Here is a 19,745-nt window from a genome sequence, read left to right as displayed (position 1 = left end):
AACTGGCTTATTGATTCGTCCGTTCGTATATCTCCTTAATTTCGGAGACCAATTTGTTCGATAAACAAGATACAATGTCGTGGATGCATGTGTGCTAGATGCCTCGCTAGATTTCATGTGTAAAGTGCAGCGACTGCTCAGAATGCTTTGAGCGTGCAGCTCAGCACACACCGTTGGTGCCTCTCCACTCATGGCCGAAACTCGAAGGGATATCTGAGGAAGGACGGAGTTCTTAGGAAAGGCACGCAGCTTCCTAATAGGTATGATTAAGTCTGGAGCTACGTGGCAGCCTGCTGGCTAGCGCCTGCCACCCCAGCAGGCTTTGCGCCACGGCAACTTCCATTCTTTAGAGGAATTTTCCCTTGCCTGTTGACGACGAAAAACAACCTATTGACTTACCAAAAGGAATTTTCGAAACCAGACGGCAGTTTTAGAGAGGGCTGAAAATTTAGCAGCATGAAAAGCCAGTGGTTGAGCGGGAAAGAGCTGAATTGAACCGTTTGGTGGTATGTCGTAGTAAAGATCTCTTTAAGGCCAGCGTGGGGAGCCGCTTAACTCTTGACTCAATATCTTTAAATTGACTGTACAGTGAGTCACTAGTCAATTGCCTTCTTATGGACATATTAAAGAGAGCGGTTGTTACGGGCAACACACCATTGCACGAACAAAATACAACCGAAAAGTACCTCCAGCCTGCGCCCTGGATAATCTGATTCGTAAAGCATACAGAATGTGCACTCCTAAGGCTTCAGTGCTATTAATGGTGCACATAAAAGTACGCTCTTGGCCACTGAACCTACAAAACTGGGGGGTTTACAGCGCACCAACTTTTTTGCTGGAGGCATGGGCCGTCGCTGAAGGGCCGTGGTAGAGCTTCTCCATATAAATTTGAGAGGGGAAATTATTATTGCAAGTCTACATAATGCTTCTCTCTTAGTAAGCGGCTATCTTGGCTGATTGGGATCGAGAGCATGCAGCCCCAAAAAGTAGAGCCGATCCTGTCTTTCTGCCCTCTTAATTGGTTTTTCAAGGATTTAGGGCCAGGTATTGCACATTTGGGATGTATTGGGGAGGCTCCGAGGCACCGAGGGAAGAACAACCTGGGGTCTCTTCGCGCGCGCATTCCTCGGCACATCATCAACTCACGAGGCTTTCTTCCTCCTGCTGTGGGCTTCTCAGTCAACGGTTTGTAGGCCACTTGACTTGGCTTTGCGCTTTCTTTAGCGTGCCCCCTGCAATGCAGTTTCTGCTGCTTCTTCTTCCACAGGCTGCGCGAGAAGGTGCGTGACGTGTGGCCTCCTAGCCTCGTTTCAGTTCCGGCAGGAGCACCGAAGGCGTCCAGAAAACACCCTCGAACGCGTCTTTGGAGGCATCTGGCATGCGCGTCCCTTTGCACGCTGCTAGAGAGGGCGTTCGCTTCCGGCTGGCTGGCGTGTGAGGCCTCGTGTTGAGAGCGTCGTACATCGACCCCAAGTCTCGCCTGCACTCCAGAAGCCCCTCGTGGCTGCTCTGCATGCAGCACAGGGCAGGCACTCCGCAAGGCAGACACCGACGCACGGGCGCGCATCACAGTAAGACGACTGCCCCTGCAGAAAAGCAGAGGGAAAACCTGTGGAGGAGCAGACGCGCCGCTGTACGCGCGAAGGGAGGTTGCAACAGCCTGCGGGGTGAACAGGGCAGGATAAGCATACCGCATTAGGGCCTCTAGCACGTGTCTGGCTGCCGCGAGTTGCGTCTACCGCTTTTTTCTAAGGGTTACAGGACGTCTAGAGCACCATGGCGCAGAACGTGGAAATTGAATCTGCGGAGTAAGCAGGACGTTCTCGGCACGGCCCCTAAGGGAGCCTTGAGAGAGGGCTAAAGGCATTATGCCCCTGCCTTCCCACCGTCAGTGCTTTTTGCGGCGGCTGCAGGAGATTTCTTCCTCGCACTGCGCTCTCTGGAGGTCTCTGTGTGGGCCCCTATGTCGTGTGTGTCGAATTGCGTTCGCTCAGCGTCATTCGTCTAATCCTGCAGTTTCTGTCGGAAAGCAACCTGCCCAGAACTGTCCAGGTACGAAGGCTTAGAAATCCCAAGGGTCTGCTGGGGCGGGGGGGGTGAGAAACAACAGCAACTTGTGCCCCCCTTCCCCCCCACCTCCCCCCCTGTCTCTGATTTTCCCCAAGTTTTTGCCAGTTCGCCGTCTGTGGCCAGCCCGGCAAGGCGCTCAGTTCCGCCTGCTCCCGCAATGTGTATATTTCTCCTTTCGTGCCGCCTTTAAACTCCCGTTGAGTCTTCCTCTCGTGCTGCACGATCGCACCCTCAAGGCCTTAGGCAAGTAGCGGGGGCTGCTCTTTTCAGAAGGCGGCTACTCGCTGCAGACGCCCCCCTCTGCAGTGAGCCGCTCGCTTAGGGAGGGGGAAGGGGGGGAAGGAATCAGAAAAATCTCCCTCCCTCGTCCGATGCGCGTGCTGTCATCTCAGATGCTGCAAGAGGAAAGTGGCGTGTCTCTGAACGCAGTGGAAAACGTGGATAAATTTGTAGCGGACGTTCAACATGGCAAGTGGGATGAAGTCTTGAAGACGGCCGCAATGATGAGCCTCACAGAAGAGACGCAGCAAATGCTCTATGAACACGTGAGGCCCTCTTCCTTCTCCCCCTTTCCCTATATCTTCCGAATAGCAGATGAAAAGGCACAGGGATAGACAGGCCCCGCAGAGCGCAAAGCTCCGTCAGCGTCGGCTTCGCTAGGCGCAGAGAGGCCGCGGCTTGTGCATCTTGCTGCCTTGAATTGGGCTGGAGCTTCCAGAAGGGATCCTCCGAACTGCGGGGTTGGGGGGAGATACGGCCATGCAGGTGCAAGGAGTTGCACCGAGCGCGCGAATATGTGTGTATGTGTGTGTGTATATGTGTGTGTGTGTATGTATGTGTGTATGTATGTGTGTATGTGTATATATGTGTGTATATATATGTGTATGTACGTGTATATATATATATGTGTGTGTGTGTGTATGACTTCCTGCGTGCAGATCTTTTATGAGATGTTGGAGCTGCGAGAGACCGAACTGGCGCGCCTGCTGCTGCGAGAAACGGCAGTGCTGCAGCAAATGCGGCAGCAAGACCCCGAGCACTTTAAACGTCTAGACCAGCTAGCGACGCGGCCCTTCTTCGACGCGAAGGAGGTTTATCAGGGGACGCCTAAGGAGAAGAGGCGGTCGGCGATTGCACAGGGTATGGTTGGCGCTTGTCGCAAGAGGGAGGGGGGGCTGCCATGGCAGTACAGGGGAATTCCCTTTGGTGGGTAGCGCACATCGGGATAGATACGCGGCGCGACGATGTTGTAGCCTTAGCCTTTCCATAGGGGGGTATATGGTATGGCTTGCGTATTTAATCGAACGCCTTGGATGTTGCTTTTGGGCCGCTCGCGGAAGGGGAGAGGGCTGAGAAGGGTAAGAAGAGGGAGTGGCCTCCCTCCTCTACGCACCTGTAAGGGTGGGGAGTTTCGATCTGCAATGTTTTGCATGGATAAGGGTAGGGCTGAAAGAAAGGCAAGGGAAGAGGGATTGGTGTGGTTAGAACGCCGCTTGAGCGCCCCCGGGTGCTCATTCACGGAAGGCATCAACGCTCTGTTTTGCTGAGCTGTGTTTATCGATCGATCGACATGCAGCTCTGGCCGTAGAACTGGATTCCGTCCCAGCCTCCCGTCTTCTGACGCTGGTGGGTATGGCGCTGAATTACCAGAAGCAGAGGGGCATGCTACCCCCAACAGCGGAATTCAACTTGTTCGCAAATGCAACGAAGAGAGGCCGAGAGACCAGGGAACTCTATCCGCAAGATATCGCCAAGAGCATCCGAGTGCGCTCACCCGCCGCTATCTGCAAATGAGTCTGTATGTTGGCGTAGGTGCCTCGTTCGCTGCGGCCGCTCCTGAGGCGCGCGAACGAAGACGTGTCTTTTCCTTGTGCATGCGTGCCATCAGGCCCATGAGGCACCTGTGGATGCACTTGGCCTTGGGGCACGTTTCTTGTGCCGTTTGTGCGCAGTTCACCAACAAAAGCCACCCCGAGTGTGCCGCGTTCTCACCTGATGGCCGCTACCTGGCGAGCGGCTCGATCGACGGCTTCGTGGAAGTCTGGGACTGGCAGCTTGGCGGCCTTAACAAGGATCTTCAGTACCAGCGCGAGGTTGGACAGCGTTCAAAGCTCGTTTGAGCTTGGAGCATGGTTTGGGTGGGGTCCTGTTGACGGCTTGGAGAGTCGAGTGCGGATGGCGTGTTTGCTGGGGGTGTTGTGTGCATGCAGAACCACATGATGATGCACGAGACGGCTGTTGTTGCGATCGCCTTCAGCAGGGACAGCGAGGCGTTGGCTACTGGTCAGCTGGGGAGGACAGGACAGGGTTTGGAGAATGTAGAAAATCGGAAGGAGGCGAGGGCTTTTTCCGGGAGCAGCTGCTGACAGGGGTTCGTCTCCGAGATCGAGTTCAGGCAGTGCGCTAGTGCTTTTGTTGCGGGGTGGCTTCTGTCCTCCAGGGAGCCAGACAGGGCAGTTGAAGGTTTGGTTGGTGGCTACGGGACAGTGTATCAAGAAGATAGACAAGGCTCATGATGCGGGTGCGCGTGGATTGTCGATTCCCCGTCCTTTATCATGGTGATAGGCAACCGTGCTGAACGATTGGAGCAACGCGTCTCTGGAGTGCGACACCCTTGTCGAGAGCTTCCGGAGATCGCTTGTTTTTTGTATCGCGTCCTTGTTTTGCTTGCTTCACTTGAGCTGGCCGTCTGGTGCGTGGTTCCTCATTGCTGCACTGCCCTGCTTCTGTCCTTGCTTGCGCGCCTGTCGCAGCGATCGCTTCCATCTGCTTCAGCAAGGACAACACCCATCTGCTGACTGGGTCGTTTGACACTACTGCAAGGTGCGGCAATGGGTAGCTTGCTCTGTCGGCGCTGTTTCAAGCTGCATTTCCATCGACCCCATGCGCATCGTAGCTAGGAAAGTGTATGCGTTTTCAAGTTCGAGGTTAAGAAGAGGGGGGTTGGAGCTGAGAGGGAGTTTGTCGACCTGGAGTTTCGGAATGTGCATCTCAGGATTCATGGTTTGAAGGCAGGGAAAACGCTCAAGGAGTTTAGGGGGCACTTGACGTTTGTTAACTGCGCTATATACCTGCCAGACAACTCGCGCATCCTTACAGGTTGGCAATATAATCAAGACTTGGAGGCTCCACCGCTTCTTTCTTGTCTGTGTCTGGTGGGGTGCGAGTGTGGGGTCCAAAGTCTGGTCTTTCGGTGGTTGTACTTGTAATGTTTTTGTAGTAGCAGATTGCGTGACGCGCGCATACATTGTCGTTGGCGACTCTTTGTGCATATCAATGCATACATACATATATATATGTGGGTATCTGGGGAATAGAAAAGCGTGGGAATGTACGAAGTTTCGAGAAAGAGAGAGAGAGTGATGCATGCATCTATGTGTCTCTGGCGCTGCGCCTGTCTCTATTAGGGAGTGCGGATGGGAAGGTCAAGCTCTGGGATGCCAAGACTCAAGACTGTCTATCAACGTTTACGCCACCCATCCCTCCGCACATGCAGGCTGCTCAGTGCCTCCCCTCCGTAATGGCCGTCATCCTGGCCCCGAGGGTAAGCAATCTACATGCCTTAGTCGGTGATTCGCGCTTGGGGAGGTGGGGGGGAGGTTGACTGAAGGCATGGTTGACAGTAGTGCGCATCTCCACGGGCGGTGTGTTCGTGAGCATTCCGGCTTACGAAGTGTCTTCCCAGTTCTGTATGGTGGGCTTTCTGCTCAGAGTTTGGGGATGGATTTGATTTATGTATGCACGAAGAGCAACACGATCAGTCTGATGAACTACAGTGGCAAGGCCATCAAGACTTGGACCTCCGGGAAGAAGCACGGAGGGGACTTTGTGGCTGCATGCAGTAAGTCCATGCAGAGGTTCTGGGCTTGGGGCTTTCACTGGTATTCGCTGGACGGGGCAGAAAGGGCGCGCGCTCTGTGTGGCAGAACCGATCGTCACTGGCTCCTAAATGCCTCCCCCACCCTAGGGAGGGAACCATGTTTGAACCGGTCAAGCAAACGTATATATACACATATATATGTAAATACATCACTATGTATATAGTTATTTGGGGCATATCATGAATGACCCTCATTCGCCGTTCTGGAAGGAAGTGTGGTTTTTGCAGTTTCCCCTCGTGCTGAGTGGATCTTGTGTGCTGGGGAGGATCACTCGCTCTACTGCTTTGCAAATGCCACCGGCAAGCTGGAACACGTTATGAAGGTGAGGAACGTACGACCTCAACAGCGCGAGAAGGCCAGGGCGCCTATTGCGTCAATTCTTGCCGTGTTTGTGTGCGCTGATGCGTTTCTCCACCCCGTGCGTGCTTGCGAATGCTTCAATGTTTAGCTGTGTCTGCGTGCCTTTCCCTGTACCTCTGCCAGCAGAGAGTGCTCCATAGCCTCCCCTTACCCCTGTGCTGTAACCTGCGCAGATCCACGAACAAGACGTCATTGGACTCGCCCACCACCCGAGTAACAATGTGGTGGTCTCGTGGGGTTTTGATGGCTGCCTCAACGTTCTTAAACCCTGACGTGTAGAGCCCCTGGCCAGCGCGCCGAAAAAGCAGGGGCCACCCAGCGGCAGGCTCCGCGCGCCTGGGGAGTTCACGTACCGAGGTGTCATCGGAAAAACGTTGCTGTTTGGTTGCCTAGACGCACTAAAAGTCACTCCAGCGGGATGCCATTCCCAGGTGTACATACGTTGTGTGTGCCTGGTTTTCTGCCCCGCTCTGCTCTTTTAGGAGCGGAGAGGATGCGAGCCGTTTGGACTGCCTAAATATTTTGAAAATTGAACTGCGTCTTCCAGGTGTCTTGACGCGTTTGTGTAAAATGCGCCAGAACGGCGGCACGCTCTAAGTTCGGCTGCAAGCGTCGATGTAGATGTCTGTATGTATCCACGCATATGTCACGTTGCATGTGTGGGTGTGAGTGTGTGTGCGCGTGTCTATGTGTGTTTGTCTGTCTGGTTTCTGGTTGCGGGAAGACTGCAAGTAGGGCGACAATCACTCTCACCGACTCGTGTATACCGCGGTGTGCCCGTTAAACTCAGACCGGGTATATACCAGTTGATGTGCCGCTATTCGAATTGGTTTTGCCAAAAAGGCGGTTCCTGCAACAAGCGGCGTCTGCAAGAGCGCTTCAGTTGACTGCATTCGCGCGCATAGGTGGGCATACAACGTTTTGGCCAAGGTAGCGATGCCACAGCGCCTACATGAAACCTTCTAGCGAGAAGGCTAATGAGAATGATTCAAAAGGTTGTGCATGAACAAGAAAACAAAAAAATAACGCACTGAAGACGGGGCCCCGCCTCCTCGGCAAGGAGGAGTATGCAATCGGTTGTCCACTCGCGCGCTCGCGGAGGCAGGCGCATGCTGCTTTCTGCGTGGCTCTCCCTCTGGATCGTATAATGTGAGGAGAATGTGCAATGCGATGGGCCCTTCATGCACGGCGTGTGCTCGAACCGCTCAAGTTTCAGAGGCTCACCCCCGAGTACGACCCCCCACTGCCAGTCACCACCCCAACCCGCCGGGCTGGTGCTGCTGCATGCGCGAGGCTTCCACTCGGGGTGCTCTCCACAGAATTCTCCCGCCGAAGGATGGATATTTGTGGGCTTTGTTTGGGGCTAAAGCGTTCCAGCCAGGTGCTCGTACAGCTAGAAGGCGGGTGTGTTTCTCAGCTTACAGATTCTTCGGCCAAATCGACCCGACCACCACCGCAGGGGCCGCGGAGTAGGGGGGAACAGGTGCACAACTGCCGCTGGCTACTGACATTTAGGCCGTTTTTCTGCCCATGAGACCGACCTCCAGCTAAATCCAGCAGGCGCAGACACAACACCGCCTCCTGTTGCCTCCCCTCTGTGCGCGTCCTCGGGAGAGCGGCGCCAGGCGCTTTCCTCGCTCGTCCTCCTAGCCTCCGACCGGTGCATGCAGACAACCGCCTCACTGCTGCATAACAATATGGAGCCGAAGCGAGAACTCGTTGAAGACGGGAAGGAGGCACCCGCCGCGCTTCCGCCGGAGGCCTCTCCCCAGACAGCCACTCCAGCTCCTGCGTCCGACGCTCTCCCAAGAGCAGATGATGCAGACATCGGCTCACGCCTGATGGAGACTCCCCCCACCAGCAATCAGCCGAATCCAGCGGGAGCAACGGCAAACTCGACGCCTTCCTCCGCGACTGAAGGCCAAGGAGGAGGCCCCTCCGCGACACCAGAGCTGGTGAAGACGGAGAATTCCATGCAGGAGGACGAAAAAAAGCCCTCTGTCTCATCAGCGCCGCCTACGGAGGCCACAATTCTGCCGGCGCCATCAGCCGCTGCAGCTGTCAAACGCGACGCGCAGTCTGCGGGCCAGATGACAACCCCACCAGAAGCATCGACTCGGTTCCCCGCAGCTGCACCTGCGCCCCTATCAGCCTCCGCGGCAGCACATCTGGTCGCCTTGGATTCTGGAGAAGTCGAAGTCAAACTTAGGCGCTTGTTCGATTGCTGGGGGGATATGGGATTGAATCCGGCAGGGACCAACTGGTCGGCCGTTGACGCCCTCTGCGTTTTTGTTGGTCGGGCAGCGGAAGAAGACGACAGCACTGCAGAGCGCATTCAGTGAGTTTGCAGCTTTCTTGACTATGTATGTAAGTTTGCCTACGCGTGTGTGTTTGTGTGTGTGTGTTTGTTTGTTTGTTTGCATACGTGTGTGTTTGTGTTTGTTTGTTTGCATACGTGTGTGTGTGTGTGTGTGTTTGTTTGCATACGTGTGTGTGTGTTTGTTTGTTTGTGTGTCTGTGTCTTTTTCTGTGTTTGTGTTTTTTGTTTTGTGTGTATGGCCCTAGCGCGGCTGTGCGAGGCGTTTGCAGAAACGTTCTCGCGGCACTGGAGCCGGGAGCAGGTGCCACAGCGAAATCGTCCTATTGGCGCTGGCGGTTACCTTTTTTGTTCCGAGATGTGGCTTGGGATGTGTGCCTGCAGGTCTTGGCTAACAGGATTTCAATTCCTTGAGACTCTCTTTATATTCTTGCGCGGCAACAAGACGTGGGTGGTTCTCACATCGGCGAAGAAGGCGGAGCACCTGAGACAGCTCGAGGCAATTGAGGGGCTTCGCCTCTTTGTCAAGGACGCGAATGGCGACAACAAGGGAAACCTCCGTTTGATCGCGGATGCCATGAAGGAGGCATCTGGAAAAACTAGCGAAGTAGGTGCCTTGTGGATCGTCGGTGTGTCCTCAAGAGGCGGCTTTTGGGGGGGCACTGCCTATTGGGCTACGACGCATCGTGGAGTTTTCTCTGATTCTAAGTGCTAACGGGAAGCGCGTCGACGGCATGCGCAGCTTACCGCCTGTAAGACAGGCAGGGGCCGGTGTGGGTTCGAAAGGATCGTTTTCAAAATTGAAAGCGTTGCTTTTCTGTCCTGCCTCCGTCCACCCCCCTTGCCCATCTAAATTTGCGTGCAGGACGAGGTGTGTGTTGCGCCCTTTCTGGGGGGTTCTGTTGCCGAAACACCGGGGACGATGGCGTCGGAGGTTCTTCCCTGGCTGAAAAGCTTTGGGAAGAAAGAGGAGAATATCGAGGTTCCACTCTCCCCCCTCATGGCCATATTGACACCCTCCGAAGTGGTAAGGCGTTGGAAGCGTGTGGGTGTGCGGACAGCAACGGAGGGCACCTTTGCGTGCACATCGTTGGCTGCTGAATAGGCGTGTGACGTAAGAAGACGTGCGCCTCAAAATGCGGCTTCTGTAAATACGCTAATCCTCGCGTATGAAAGCGCCGCTACTGCTCAGCATGGCTCGAAAGACGCCGAAAAAGAAATCCACGGGCCACATGAGGAACCTCCCTGCGCCAGCTGGGGGGATTGGCCCTTCCTTTTGCATGCCGTCTGCCCTTTTTTGCTGGAAAATTTTTTCTGTCTGCCTCGGCGAGGGGGGGAGGGAGGAAGGGAGGGAGGTGCATGTTGTGTGCGAACGACGAACGCGCCTGTGGTTCGCCCAGTCTGCAGAAAAAAGATTCACGGCGTTCAATGCATGCATGCCGGCCGTGCTGCTCAGGCTCTTGTTTCTGACGCAAGCCGCGTCTCCGTGGCAATGGTCAAGTATCAGCTGGTCTCGCGAATCGAATTTGTTTTGGATAATGGACAGAAGGAGTCGCACAAAAGCATTTGCAGCCGAGCGGAGATGCTATTGAAGGACCAGAAGCAGCTGCAGAAACTGAAGGACAAGTGCAACGTAGGCTTTCTTCTGGCGCTCTCGCTAGCCAGTCTTTGGGAGGCTTCGCTGCGAAACAGGAGCACTGCTTAGGCGGCTTCCTCTCTGAGACACATTAAAAGGCCGCTAGCAATGCCGAGAAGAGCAGCGGGAGCTGGGGATGTCTTTGGGAACGCTCAGCAAAGCAGCTCGCCTCTTATCGAGCCAACAGAACAGCAAAGATGTGTAGGGGCAGGGAGAGGGCTGGCTATTCTAACCTACCCTCTAGGTTTTTCCTTTATTGCATCTGGGCAGTGCCAGTGCATGCGTAGAAATTGTATATATTATATGTAACACATATATATTATGTGTATTATGTATGTATGCGGTTATGTCTAGGCCTCTAGGCGACTCCAGCTGCGCTGTTGGGCTCGTTGTTTGTTTAGCATAACGTATACCACGCGAGGTGTGCCACGGCTGCTGTGTGCGCTGCTACAGCTCGACCCGAACGAGGTGGAAGTGCTTTTCAAAAACGTGCAGAGCGGCAGTCACTTCGATCTTAGAGCCTCCGCGCAGCCTTCTGGGGAGGCGCTTTCACAGACCGAAGGAACTATTGTTGTTTCTTTGGGCTGCAAATACAACGACTTTTGCGCTGCTCTCTGCCGCACGTTTATCCTCAACGGGCGAAAGGTAAGCAAGCGCAGCGTAGTGGTGTTGCTCAAGGCTGCGATGCATGCCAAGCGACAAAAGTCATTCCGCAGGGCAGTGCTCCGAATAGAACGGCTGCGGAAACGGCCCGTGGCTTTCGCAAGGGGCCTCTGCACTCGACGCATGCACGAAGTGTTGAGGAAGCAGGCTCGAGCTAGCTAGCCATCCGACCGCACGCTGCCCCCGTATAATTTGCTGTTGGGTGTGTATGCATATGCATGTATGTGTATGCATGTGTATGTATGTGTATGCATGTGTATGTATATACGTGTATGCATATGTATGTATGTACGTGTATGCATATGGATGTATATACGTGTATGCATATGTATGTATATACGTGTATGCATATGTATGTATGTATGTGTATGCATGTGTATGTATGTGTATGCATATGTATGTATGTATGTGTATGCATATGTATGTATGTGTATGCATTTGCATGTATTTATATGCACATGTATGTATTTATATGTGTATCTATGTATTTATATGCGCATGTATGTGTATGTGTCTGCATATTTGTGTATGTGCATGCGCGCCCTCAGGAGCAGAAAGAGACGTATGCGGTGGCCCTTGAGCTGCAGCAGCACATCATCGCCAGTCTTAAGCCAGGCATCACATTCGCTTCTGTTTATGAAAAGGCCATTCAATTTCTCAACGCCAAGAAACCCGCACTGACGAAGCACTTAGTGAAAAGTGTTGGGCATGCAATTGGCGCGCAGTACCGAGATGCGAAGCTTGTTTTCAACCATAAGAACGAAAAGTATGAGACCTTGTTTTGAGGCTGCGGCACTGGCCGTGAAAGAAGACTTTCAACGCCTTTCAATGTTTCGAGATTCCTTCAGCGACTGGGCATCTCTTTGTGCAGCTTTTTACCAGGCCCTACACGCTTACTCTTTGAGGCCTCTTTGCTGCTGTGTCTCGCTTCCTGTCGCTTTCTGCCTCCGCAGGGTCTTTGTCGAGTCAAATATGGCGTTCCTCGTGAGCGTGGGCTTTAGCGACATGCAAACCGCTGGTGGCAAGGCGTATGCAGTTTGGATTGCAGACACCGTACTCCTCAAGCAAGACGGCACGACACAAGGCAAGTGGATGCACATGCACAAATATATAGAGGCGGCAGCGCGGAAACGCAGACAGAGTCGGCGTGCACCTTCGGATCAGACTGTTTCTCTGCATGCTTTCTGCTTAGCCGCTGCAACTGCACCGACGGAGCATTGCGGGTAGCAGCAGCAGCAGCAGCGGCAGCGGTAGCCAGCCGGAAGTCATGGTTCGGGAGCCAACTCTTGAGGGTTGTGTTGAGGCGCACACTGCAGCTTTCTGCCTCGCGAGGTCCTTCTGCATGGATGTGTGTAGATTTGAACGTGTGCTCCGCTGGCGCACTGGCCGGCCAGAAAGTTATTTTATTTTTGCATATCCATGGATTTTTGTTTGTATGTATACATTTATGGTCTTGATGTTTATATTTGTTACCATATCGATATACAAATATGTATGTATATATGTATAGACACAGGATGTCGGGGAGCGTTAGTGTTGTACGTGTGCGTTCATGTTCGCTTGATGTGTTGCGTGCGCAGTGTTGACGGAGGGGTTGTCCTCTCAGCTGGCGTACGTGAATTATGAGTTGGATGATGGCGAGGAGGAGCCAAAGGCAGCGGCTTCGCCTGCGAAAGGGAAGGGCAGCAAGGAAGAGAAGCGGGGTAAGAAGGGGGCAGACGAGAATGCGGATGGCAATGCAGGAGAAAAGAAGAAGGGGAAGGAGAAGGCGCGTGACAAGAAGGAGAAGGATGGGGAGAAGTCAGACAAACAATCGACGGGAACCATTAGCGCCAGTGTCTTGCGGAACGCTGAAAGCCTCATTCTTCGGGACCGACTGCGGCGTCGAGACAACTCAACGGCTGCCCAAATGGACGCTGCGGAGGAGCGCGATAAGCGGCAGAGGGAGCTGAGAAAAAAGAAACTCGCTGTGCTTCAACAGGTAAACCTTTCGCTGTGAGTGGGGGGGCCTATTGGGGGGTCGGGCGGTTGGGGGGAGACGCCCCACAGTTGTTGAAGTGTACGGACAGCCGCAGAACGCTGAGATGCTGCGGTGAACACGCATGGGGTAGGCCTTTGCCTTTAATTTCCTGCATGCGCGTTCTCGACTATGACGTTTGCTGTGAAGCGGTCTCCGTCGAGGGTGCACGCAGTCCTCTTAGGAAGTCTCGTGTATGCAGACCTCTTAGGAAGTCTCATGTATGCAGACCTCTTAGGAAGTCTCATGTATGCAGACCTCTTAGGAAGTCTCATGCGATACAGTCCTCTTAGGAAGTTTCATGTATGCAGACCTCTTAGGAAGTCTCATGTATGCAGACCTCTTAGGAAGTCTCATGTATGCAGACCTCTCAGGAAGTCTCATGTGATACAGTCCTCTTAGGAAGTCTCATGTGATGCAGTCCTCTTAGAAAGTCTCATGTATGCAGACCTCTCAGGAAGTCTCATGTGATACAGTCCTCTTAGGAAGTCTCATGTGATGCAGTCCTCTTAGAAAGTCTCATGTATGCAGACCTCTCAGGAAGTCTCATGTGATGCAGTCCTCTTAGGAAGTCTCATGTATGCAGTCCTCTTAGGAAGTCTCATGTATGCAGACCTCTTAGGGAGTCTCATGTGATACAGCGTGTGTGCAAAAAGCGGGAAGGCTGGTAGGCGTGCGACTGCGCGTCTGCAGCGAGGAGTGACTTCGCATGGGCCTCTCCCCAGCACTACTACGTCTTACATGCTGGCTGTGGTAGCCGTCTGTAGACTCTCCAGGCTGAGGTTGGGCCTGGCGGAGAGTGAGATCTTAAGAGGCTTTTGGATCGCCAGCTTCTTCTTCCGGTGTGTGTGTGTGTGTTTGTGGTTTGGCAGCGCTTTGCCCGCGAGGACGCAGATGACGCAGGAGATGAGAAGCAACAGCGGCGGCAAAAAAAGATGCATGACTTGCGGGCGTTCAGCTCCCCCGACGAGTTTCCCCGAGATCTGCGGCCTAACAAGGTGCGCAGTTTCCTCTTAGGCGCATGCTTCAGGCAGGCTCCCTTGCCGCTGATTTTTTTTTTCTTTTTGCAATCCTCTCTTTTTTGGCACCGTTGGGTGTGGTGTGTCTGTGTGTCTGTGTGTGTGTGTGTGCGTTTGTGTGTCTGTGTGTGGGTGTGTGATGTCGCCGCCGTTTGGTCGTCGTGGTGGGGCCATGCAGTGGTGCGTGCGTTTGTTTTCGCACGGACGCTGTGCTGCTCAGCGCATTGATACGTCTTCTTGAGAGAAAGACGCCCGCTGTATTCCTAACGGCCTCTACATTTCGGCCTGATTTGGTTGTTTTATGCCGTGGTAGCGGCCGCCCGCTCGGGCGGATTCTCCTACGCGGTGTATAGTGTGTGTGTGTCACACGCCTCCTCCTGTGTGCTGCTGCTGCGCATGTGTCTTCCAGCTGTACGTGGATATGAAAAGCGAATGCCTCTTTGTTCCAGTTCCTGGACACCACATTCCCTTCCACCTCTCCACGGTGAAGAATGTTACTTGCAGCGAGTCTGAGTCGAACTTGAACGCTGCGAGGGTTGCGGCGGGGGGGCGGCCTCTCCGATTCTCTATTTTGCGCATCAACTTTCAAGTACCTGGCTCACAGACGCTTACCCAAAAAGGCGAAGAAAACCCCCTTCCCGATATTGCAGGTAAAAACCAGCTCTTCGTCAAGGAGCTCATGTTCAAGAGTGAAGACAGCCGACACCTCCAAAGTGCGTCCTGGCCCTCCATCTTTGCTTCGCATTTTGCCCTCATACTGCGTGGAGAACGCGCGACACACACGTCTCTTTCGAGCGAACTATGGCGGGGGAAAGTGCAAGCCGTGTCGAAACTGGAATGCGCGCGTGCTGGATCGCCTAAAATAGTTGTTCTGCACACACATACACACACCTACAAAGAAGTTGTCGCCGTCCACTACACCCTCAGAACCCCCGTGAAGGATCTTTCTGGCAGAGTCTTCGAGGATTGGCGTCATGGCATCGGCAGAAAGCCAGGCATCGTATAATCGAATACTCGCATGACGGGGTCGACACACGTGGATCCTGTCTTTCTTCTCTCTTGGCGGTGTTAGTTCAGGGTCATGTGAATCCGACCGTTGTGTTCTGCGCTTCTTTCGCGCTAACGCTTCCTGCCTGCGTGTCTTCTTGCCTTTGCCGATATGTCGCCCCCCATATATCGCTGAGCTGTGGAGTGCCGCCCAACCTGCGCAGCCATCTACCGCACGATCAAGGAGCAGTTGAAGCGCGTCAAGCAGAAGGCCGCCGAGGATCTGCAGTATCCAGGAGAGTTGGCAGCGCAAGAAAAGCTCATTCCGAATCGTTCGGGAAGGAGAATTCTGCTCAAGGATCTGATGATTCGTCCCAATATTTCCGCCGGCATGCGCAAACTTATTGGCGCCTTAGAGGCACACACCAATGGCTTACGGTGAGCGCGTGGGGGGCGTATTGAGAGGCGTGGCTTTAGCCGGGTTCTGCGTAAATGCTGCTGCGTTTGCCATACTCGTCATGATACGCCTTGCCTAAAGGGCCGTTCCTCGCATGCGTACGAGGAACGTGACGGGTTCTTTCTCGCCAGATTCATCGTTTAAAGTCGCTGCCAGCGCCTCACCTCGCGTACCGCTGCTGTGCTTGCCACAGGACGATGCGTTCGACGCAGCATGCCTTTTGTTTTACTGTCCTATGGCATCTTAACCAGCCGATCCCTAGGCGGATTCTTTTGTGGTATGCGCGCTCTGCTGCAGCTTCACGGTGAACACAAGAGGACAGATGGACGTCGTAGATATTACCTACACGAACATCAAGCATGCTATTCTGCAACCCTGCGAAAGGGAGCTTATCGTCCTCGTACATTTCCATCTCAAAGTCAGACTCTTCTTTTTCAAATTTCCTTGGCAACACGGCCATTGGCGTTTCCCCCTTGAGCAGGGGTGTTCCCCGATCCTCCTGCATGTTTCTGTCTTGCTTTCTCTGTATGTCCGTCTCAGCTCCTCTGGCGCTGCGTTTCACCGTACAGTTTCAACGCCCCATAGAATTACATATACATATATCTTGATGTGTCTATACGCTTTCATCATTGAATACAAATATGGGGCTTGTATTTGTATTATGTACACTCTGTCTGTATGTGTATAACAACGCGTAAAGATACATCTCTACTCTTCTGGCTGACCTTTTGCTGTGTGCCTTTTCCTCATTTTTCATTATATGTGAATATGGAACTTTGGCGCGCCTACTCTTTCAGCTGGTTAAGACGAAACGGCTGCTTTTGACACTTACGCATCGCAGCGTCGTGTTTATGTGGTCTGTGTTGTGTGTATATATGTTGTATCTATGTTGTGTTGTGTGTATGTATGTTGTGTTGTGTTTGCGGGGAATTGTTGCCTTTTCTATGGTTAGGCTCCTATCTTGGTTGGAAAAAAACGCACTCAGGATGTGCAATTCTACACCGAGGCAGGCACACAGATCGATGATCTTGACAACAGACGCAAGTGCGTAGAACCTGCGTGAATTATAGAGGGGCCGCCGTGCGTGATGGGTTTGTTGCTGTAATGCTGCTCTACTTAAATAGGAGTATTTTAACCCACGTGCATAAGTGTATATTCCAGAAATCTCTGTTGGCGCCTTTGCGCAGCATTTGTGTTCTGCTGCCTGCCTCTACGCCCATGCTACTGCCTACAAAAATAGCGCTGCAGGGCTTTGACGTCTGCTTTGCTCGTAACGCTTCGCCATGTGTGACTGCGCACATGTATTGACATGCGTATTTTTAGTGCGTATCTCCATCTCTTCCCGTCTATATATATATATCTATATATCTCTCTCCCGACTATAAATATATATATACATATGTAAATTTAGCCGTTTTAAGGACACTCATTGTACACTTTGGAAGCGCATCCCCTTGTGTGCGAGCGATTTGTTTTGCTTTCGCCTGTAGCCGCTCCTACCACGACCCGGACGAGACTCTGGACGAAATGCGAGAGCGCGAGATGAAGAAGAGGCTGAATAGCGAATTCAAAAGATTTGTGCAGCAGGTGGAGGAAGTTTCTAAGGTGGAATTCGATCTGCCGTACAGGTGAGAACGTCTGTCTGGTGTCTATGTACGTCTATGTGTCTGTTTGTGTGTGTATACATATGAGTGTGTGTGTCGGCGTTTTTTCTCGCGACATCTGTGAGAGTTTTGTACATTTTTTCGCCGCGCCTCTTTGCGCAGAGACATACAGTGGGAGGGAGGAAGGGGGGAGGGGGTTTTATGGGAACTTTGTATATAGACCAAGCGCTGCTGGAGACGCGATGCGGTTCGCCAGTCTGTTGTCAGTTGGGGTGTTGCATGCAGTCTAGGCTGTAGGGGCGGCCTTCAGCGACGGTTTGCTCAAGTATGCATGCGCGGTTGTGCCGCTGCTGTCTTTGTTTTCGCTTTGTGTTTCTCGCATGCCCTGTGTGCGTTTCGACTTCTGTGGAATGCTCTTTTTTTCCTCTTTCGTGTGTAGAGAGTTGAAATTTTCGGGTGTTCCTCTCAAGTCGAACGTTGAGATTCTTCCCACCGCCAATTGTTTGATTCATCTGGTGGAGTGGCCGCCCTTTGTGCTGCCTCTGGAAGACATCGAAATTGTTTCCTTCGAGCGCGTTTCTCACGGCCTGAGGAATTTCGACATGATCTTTGTATTCCAGGTGCGCAGCCGCAAGCCTTCCTCATGGGCTGCTTTCCTTTGTGTGTCGGGTGTGTAGATGTGTATTTGTCTGCGGTCTGCGCTTCTCTTATCCGCTTGCTCTCCTCTCTCGCTTAAGAAAGAGCGGGCAGCAGAAGGAGGGGACGCAAGAAAGAGACTGTAGCAAAGATCTCTTCTAGGAGTCTGTGGCATCGAGCACATGCATGCACTGCAAGGGGCTTGGAGAGACAGTTTTGTCTTTTGACGGCTCTCCTGTTTTGTGTTAGGATTACAACAAGCCTGTCAAGCACATCGACTTGATCCCCATTGACTATCTGGACAATCTGAAGGTACTTTGTATGTTTCTCGGTGTATGTGTAGGTGTATGATGAGCTGATGTGTAGTTAGGCATAGGATGAGGTGTAGGTGTAGGTGTATTTGGCTGTTCTGCGTCCTCCAGCGTCGCTCTGTGTGCCGTGGGAAGCGATGCATGCGTCGAGGTTTTCCAGGGGGATACAATTGAATGGAGGGGGGAAGGGGGATTTTATACTTCCTGCACTTTCATGTTTCGCCCTTTTCTAGCGGCGTTATTTGCCCCTCATGTAGACAACCTCGTCGTGCCTCATGAGCTTGCATGCTTGCCGTCCGTTGTTCGCACGGCGGCTCGCTGCGCCTGTTTTGCAGCGCTGGCTCAACGAGTTGGAGATAGTCTGGTATGAAGGCAAGCAGAACCTTAACTGGTCTGCCATCCTCAAGGAGATTCGCGACGATCCGCGCGGCTTCGTGGAGGATGGAGGCTTCGACATGTTCCTTGGTGAGGCAGCTTCGTGTATCACCGACGCCATTAGTGCGTGAGGCCTGCTGCGAGAGGAGTTTGCAGGGAGGTTCTGTACTTCACGAGGCGTTAGCTACACTTGGCCTATTCGGTTTGACGTGGCATTTTAGCTGGCGGCATGCCGATTTCCTTTCTCAGCAGTGGGGTTGGGGTGTCTTGTCTTATGTGATTTGCAATCGCCACCCGTAATGTATTCAGGGCTTTACCGCAGAGTGGCAGAATTGCAGGGCGCGCTAGGGGTTGCATGCAAGGCGAAAAATGCGTACTTTGTGTCTGCTGCGCTGTACAGGAGACGGGGATGAGAGCGACCAGGAAGGCGAGGAAAGCGAAGACGATGATGATGAGGAATATGCCGAACAATCTTCGAGTGTAGGGACGCCATGATGCTTTTTCTTTGAATTGACGAATGCCGTTGATACGCTTAGTGGCCGCGTATTTTTCTGTCGAGACCTTTGTATGCATGTTATGTTACACATGCATCTCCTGCCTCCACAAGTTTCCTGCATGTCCTCATGTTCTGAGCTTTTAGGCTCTTCTCGTTCGCTGCCGTAATACATTTCCGGTGGCCTGTGGCTTCCTGCCTCGGGCAGGCGTCTTTGACGTTTCGTCAACATTAGTTGTTATGTCTGAAACATTCGCGGTGTGCTCTTTCCTGGCATGGGTCTTACGTCGCTCTCTCTGCGGCTACTGTCCGTATATATATATATATGTATATATATATATATACATGTCACGAGCTGACTCCTCATGATGGCAGTATCCATTTTCAACCTGTTGCGTCACGCTCAGGATGATGACAAGGAGTACAAGGAGGACGGCTCGGATAACGACAGCAGCGGGCAGGACAGAGACAGTGACAGCGAGTATTCTTCGGAAGACCCTTCACTGGCAGACGAGACGGATGATGAGGAAGCAGCAGAAACTGGATCTGACGAGGAAGAGGGGCTCAGTTGGGACGAACTGGAGGAAAGAGCAAAGAAGGGTAAGTCATGAAACGCGCCCTTGTAAGCCGTTGCCTTCCGCTTGGCTCCCACAAAGACTCATGCAGTACTTGCAAAGGCGGCTGGATGAAAGGACGCCTTTTCCCTGACCTGCCGCACGGCCTCCAATTCGATTCTGTTTTGCATGCGTCGGCGCGTCTTCCCCTTGTGCTTGCTCGCTGTTTTATAGAGGACAGGAAGAGGCAAAACGACGGCGATTCGGAGGGCGAGGAGACGCGCACGAAGAAGAAGCGCAAATGATCCAAAAGCCACCCTTTTTGGCACATTACCACACATGCACCCCACACATATATGTATATA

The 19,745-nt window shown here is 52.9% G+C and overlaps 1 protein-coding gene across 1 annotated transcript; it reads left to right on the top strand.

Moving 5' to 3' along the window:
- Positions 1–3,684: 3,684 nt before the first annotated feature.
- LOC34618112 (FACT complex subunit SPT16) lies at positions 3,685–19,685 on the top strand. The gene is made up of 29 exons (XM_026335023.1): positions 3,685–3,834; positions 4,023–4,163; positions 4,236–4,353; positions 4,511–4,591; positions 4,824–4,893; positions 5,066–5,169; positions 5,478–5,614; positions 5,782–5,911; positions 6,179–6,336; positions 7,859–8,649; positions 9,013–9,241; positions 9,500–9,655; positions 10,085–10,261; positions 10,718–10,909; positions 11,476–11,666; positions 11,881–12,011; positions 12,508–12,908; positions 13,817–13,942; positions 14,373–14,676; positions 15,175–15,388; positions 15,681–15,825; positions 16,360–16,451; positions 16,898–17,035; positions 17,451–17,622; positions 17,897–17,959; positions 18,294–18,423; positions 18,734–18,813; positions 19,234–19,426; positions 19,615–19,685. Exons 1-29 carry the CDS (start codon positions 3,703–3,705, stop codon positions 19,683–19,685), a joined length of 5,067 nt encoding a protein of 1,688 aa, XP_026190808.1. The 5' UTR covers positions 3,685–3,702.
- The last annotated feature ends 60 nt before the right edge of the window (positions 19,686–19,745 follow it).

This window comes from Cyclospora cayetanensis, unplaced genomic scaffold (genome assembly GCF_002999335.1).
Source record: "Cyclospora cayetanensis isolate NF1_C8 unplaced genomic scaffold, CcayRef3 CcayRef3_contig_57, whole genome shotgun sequence".
Classification (NCBI taxonomy): domain Eukaryota; phylum Apicomplexa; class Conoidasida; order Eucoccidiorida; family Eimeriidae; genus Cyclospora; species Cyclospora cayetanensis.
This window is presented reverse-complemented; position numbering and strand designations above follow the sequence as displayed.

Coding starts and splice junctions, on each gene's coding strand:
- LOC34618112 (XM_026335023.1), top strand. CDS start 3,703: ATGGCGCTGAATTACCAGAAGCAGAGGGGCATGCTACCCCCAACAGCG. Junction 4,592..4,823: donor AGACAAGGCTCATGATGCGG/GTGCGCGTGGAT, acceptor CGCCTGTCGCAG/CGATCGCTTCCATCTGCTTC. Junction 16,452..16,897: donor GATCTTGACAACAGACGCAA/GTGCGTAGAACC, acceptor TTTCGCCTGTAG/CCGCTCCTACCACGACCCGG.